The sequence below is a fragment of the Stomoxys calcitrans genome, chromosome 1 (genome assembly GCF_963082655.1).
Source record: "Stomoxys calcitrans chromosome 1, idStoCalc2.1, whole genome shotgun sequence".
Classification (NCBI taxonomy): Eukaryota; Metazoa; Arthropoda; class Insecta; order Diptera; family Muscidae; genus Stomoxys; species Stomoxys calcitrans.
This window is the reverse complement of record NC_081552.1, coordinates 37,324,321-37,329,183: the sequence shown is the minus strand read 5'-3', so window position 1 is coordinate 37,329,183 and position 4,863 is coordinate 37,324,321. Positions and strand designations below refer to the sequence as shown.

General features: G+C 38.5%; 1 protein-coding gene across 1 annotated transcript; it reads right to left on the bottom strand.

The window, feature by feature from the left end:
• Positions 1-1,055: 1,055 nt before the first annotated feature.
• LOC106094754 (uncharacterized) lies at positions 1,056-1,474 on the bottom strand. The gene is made up of 2 exons (XM_013261991.2): positions 1,435-1,474; positions 1,056-1,378 (listed from the first exon to the last, which is right to left on the bottom strand). Exons 1-2 carry the CDS (start codon positions 1,472-1,474, stop codon positions 1,056-1,058), a joined length of 363 nt encoding a protein of 120 aa, XP_013117445.2.
• Between the last annotated feature and the right edge of the window lie 3,389 nt (positions 1,475-4,863).

The window sequence follows — 4,863 nt, the reverse complement described above, 5'->3', positions numbered from 1 at the left end:
ATAGACCGATGTAAACCATACTTAGCGTAGTTGTTGCAAGTGCTACCAAAACACTATGTGCAAAATTTCAGTTAAATTGGACGAGAATTGCGCCCTCTAGAGGCTCAAGAAGTCAAGATCCAAGATCGGTTTATATGACAGCTATACCAGATTATGAACCGATTTGAATCATACTAGGCACAATTGTTGGAAGTGCTACCAAAACACTAAGAGCAAAATTGCAATAAAATCGGATAAGAATTACCCCTTCTAGAGGCTCAAGAAGTCAAGACCCAAGATCGGTTTATATGGCAGCTATATCAAAACATGGACCGATTAGAACCATACTTAGCGTAGTTGTTGCAAGTGCTACCAAAACACCACGTGCAACATTTCAATAAAATCGGATAAGAATTGCGCCCTCTAAAGGCTTAAGAAGTCAAGACCCAAGATCGGTTTATATGGCAGCTATATCAAAGCATGGACCGATGTAAACCATACTTAGCATAGTTGTTGCAAGTGCTACCAAAACACTATGTGCAAAATTTCAGTTAAATTGGACGAGAATTGCGCCCTCTAGAGGCTCAAGAAGTCAAGACCCAAGATCGGTTAATATGGCAGCTATATCAAAACATGGACCGATTTGGCCCATTTACAATACCAACCGACCTACAACTAACAAAAAGTATTTGTGCAAAATTTTAAGCGGCTAGTTTAACTCCTTCGAAAGTTAGCGTGCTTTCTACAGACAGACAGACGGACGGACATGGCTAGATCGACTTAAAGTGACAAGACGATCAAGAATCTATATACTTTATGGGGTCTTGACGCATATTTCGAGGTGTTACAAACAGAATGACGAAATTAGTATACCCCTATCCTATGGTGGAGGGTATAAAAAACAAACGTTGAAACATGATAGTGCTGCCTTTCTCCCTTCTGATTGAGCCCCATGTGCCTAGCCACATTTATTTTTGGCAAACAACAAAAACACTTCACTAATCTCAATAACAAATAACAACACATAACTTTATTCGGTATCCATTTAGGAATATCTATCCTATTCAATAATAATATCAATCGATATCATTGCTACTTAGCACTGTCGGCGTTGATGCTTTGCATTTACAGTTGGGTTCCTCAGGTGTGGGGCCAATACTGGAGGATAAAATTTTCACACCTTCAGCAAATTTCGGGAAACCAGACATGGTTTCTTTCAGAGTGGTAAACATTACGGGTAAATACATGAAAAAGTCCTTAAAGTGACCAACCACAGCATTGTAATCCAGACTTTGGTTTATGAACTTGGGTATGACTTCATTGACACCATTGACATCCTCCTCATCATCAAGGTCCTGGGGTCTGGGGGCAGCATATGCCATAAGACAGGAACTGGAAACTAGGAGTCATGTATTAGATTCTAAACAAATTGGTGAAGGTTTAACCAAAACTTACTTAGATATAGAAATAGGAACGTTGTCTTAGATTTATCCATTTTATTTTGTGTGGTATATTCTGTGATGATTATATCTTGCGGAAAAGTTCTTTACAAACTGAATAAGAATTCTTACATCATCTGCCCAACTTATATAGATTATGATTATGACTTGGAAAAACCAACAACAACAAGTTCTTGAAATCAGCAAAAACCTAGCTAAAGCCAGATGACATTGTTGAGTTATTTAAAATGAAGCCCATCTTTTGCTGTTGACAGCAAAAATTGTTTCAACATTGGCTAGATCGCTTGAATTTCAATGCGAAATGTCAACGACTGCTCCGTAAAAAAAAAGAGAATTCATTGAAAACAAAGAGCAATATGAAATGGTAATTCTGGGAAAAATACTCTTAGCAATTTTTACGAATAAGGTATACAATGATTGTTGCACTGCAAGAAATTCTAAATTTCTAAAAGCTACAAAACAACATTTCAAAGAAATTTGCCCTAAAGCCAGTTGAATATAATCCATATGCTTCTGTCCAAAAATTACCACATAGGGGAATACTTCAAAAAATATCCACACAATGTCCTGTGTCATTGCTGATACTGTAGGATATTTATTTTCTGGCGATAAATCCTCCAACTACAATCATATTTCTTGGAGAATTAATTTGTATGAAATATTGGAAAGGTTCCAACACAAAACACTACCACCCACCAAGAACTGCCTACTGTCTGCTGCCGCAGCCTACCTTCTTCAACTTCATCCATCTAACCATCAAAAGAGGAAAAATCCCAACACTTGAAGTAAAGCAGGGTACTAAAATATTCATGCTACAAACATCTTCTTGCTGAATATACACCACACCCACACACATGTAGTGGTGTTATGGGATGTATAAACGCAGAAAACTTTTGTCCTTTTCATCTTAATAAATCAACTCGCTATCATTTGGAGTTAAAACAAAACATACAGTTATGAATATTTCACAAAGTAAACTTAAATAAAACAACTTAATTTATAACTAAAGTTTTACCTTTAGAACATGTGTGCGAGAATATTCGTACGAGCTCTCATGGCCCCAAATTACATTATATTTACATATGGACATTCAGAGAGAGACAGTGCCAATAAGGCACATTGGAAGGAAAAGGAAATATTGGAATGCCCAAAAAGTAATTGCGGATTTTTTAAAAGAAATTAAATGCATTTTTAATAAAACTTAGAATGAACTTTAATCAAATATACTTTTTTACACTTTTTTTCTAAAGCAAGCTAAAAGTAACTGCTGATAAGTGACAGAAGAAAGAATGCAATTACAGAGTCACAAGCTGTGAAAAAATTTGTCAACGCCGAATATATGAAAAATCCGCAATTACTTTTTGGGCAACCCAATATATTGAAAATATATATTACTAGCAGTGTTGCCGTTCATGGTAGGTTCCTACCAAAATTGGTAGGTTGGTAGGCTGACCTCAATTTTTGGTAGGTTTTTCCAACATACAAATATAGAGATGATTACTGAAAAATACGCCGGGGATAAATCAAAATTAATTCACTTCTTGTCATTTCTGCGTATCCGTTAAAAATTCAGAATAAAACTATGGATGTCGAGGGTGCAAATGCTATTACATTGCTTTAGTAAAAAGCCGTAAGTTCTGATATCTTCTTATATAAAAAACAAGTAAAAGCGTGCTAAGTTCGGCCGGGCCGAATCTTATATACCCTCCACCATGGATCGCATTTGTCGAGTTCTTTTCCCGGCATCTCTTCTTAGGCAAAACAGGACATAAGAAAAGAGTTGCTCTGCTATTAAAACGATATCAAGATATGGTCCGGTTCGGACCACAATTAAATTATATGTTGGAGACCTGTGTAAAATTTCAGCCAATTCTTATAAGAATTGCGCCCATTGGGGCTCACGAAGTAAAATAGAGAGAACGATTTATATGGGATCTGTATCGGGCTATAGACCGATTCAGACCATAATAAACACGTTTGTTGATGGTCATGAGAGGATCCGTCGTACAAAATTTCAGGCATATCGGATAATAATTGCGACCTCTAGGGATCAAGATCCCAGATCGGTTTATATGGCAGCTCTATCAGGTTATGAACCGATTTGAACCTTATTTGACACAGTTGTTGAAAGTCAGAATAAAATACGTCATCCAAAATTTCAGCCAAATCGGATAGGAATTGAGCCCTGTAGAAGCTCAAGAAGTCAAATCCCCAGATCTGTTTATATGACAGCTATATCAGGTTATGAACCGATTTCAACCATACTTGGCACAGTTATTGGATATCATAAAGAAATAATTCGTGCAAAATTTCATTCCAATCGGATAAGAATTGCGCCCTCTAGAGGCTCAAGAAGTCAAGACCCAAGATCGGTTTATATGACAGCTATATCAGGTTATGAACCGATTTGAACCATACTTGGCACAGATGTTGGGTATCACAACAAAACACGTCGTGCGAAATTCCATTTCAATCGGATAAAAATTGCGCCCCCTAGAGGCTACAGAAGTCAAGACCCAAGACCCGGTTTATATGGCAGCTATACCAGGTTATGGTTATGAACCATACTTGGCACAGTTGTTGGATATAATAACAAAACACGTCGTGCAAAATTTCATTCCAATCGGATAAGAATTGCGCCCTCTAGAGGCTCAGGAAGTCAAGACCCAAGATCGGTTTATATGGCAGCTATATCAGGTTATGGACTGATTTGAACTATACTTGGCACAGTTGTTGGATATCATAACAAAACACGTCGTGCAAAATGTCATTCCAATCGGATAAGAATTGCGCACTCTAGAGGCTCAAGAAGTCAAGACCCAAGATCGGTTTATATGGCAGCTATATCAAAACATGGACCGATATGGCCCATTTACAATACCAACCGACCTACACTAATAAGAAGTATTTGTGCAAAATTTCAAGCGGCTAGCTTTACTCCTTCGGAAGTTAGCGTGCTTTCGACAGACAGACGGACGGACGGACAGACGGACGGACATGGCTAGATCGACATAAAATGTCGCGACGATCAAGAATATATATACTGTATGGGGTCTCAGACGAATATTTCGAGTAGTTGCAAACATAATGACGAAATTAGTATACCCCCCATCTTATGGTGGAGGGTATAACTAGCTGGACAGGGCCCGCTCCGCTGTGCCTTCTTTAACACACTAATATCTATTTAGGGTGGGGACACTTCGCCCTATCGTGCTACTGTAGCCTATGTCCGCCTATGACGCTGAACGTCTGCGTTCGAATCCTGGCAGAACTTCGGACAAAATTTAAAGCGGTGGTTATCCCCTCTTAATGCTGGCGACATTTGCGAGGTACCATACCATGCATGGTCATGTAAAAAATTCTCCCCAAAGAGGTGTCGCACTACGGCACACCATACGAACTCGGCTATGAAGAAGGCCCCCTA

Bases quoted from the DNA above. Each gene is read 5' to 3' on its own strand.
- LOC106094754 (XM_013261991.2), bottom strand. From the start codon at position 1,474: ATGGATAAATCTAAGACAACGTTCCTATTTCTATATCTAA. The intron at 1,379-1,434 runs GTAAGTTTTGGT...CATGACTCCTAG, and splicing joins GTTCCTATTTCTATATCTAA to TTTCCAGTTCCTGTCTTATG.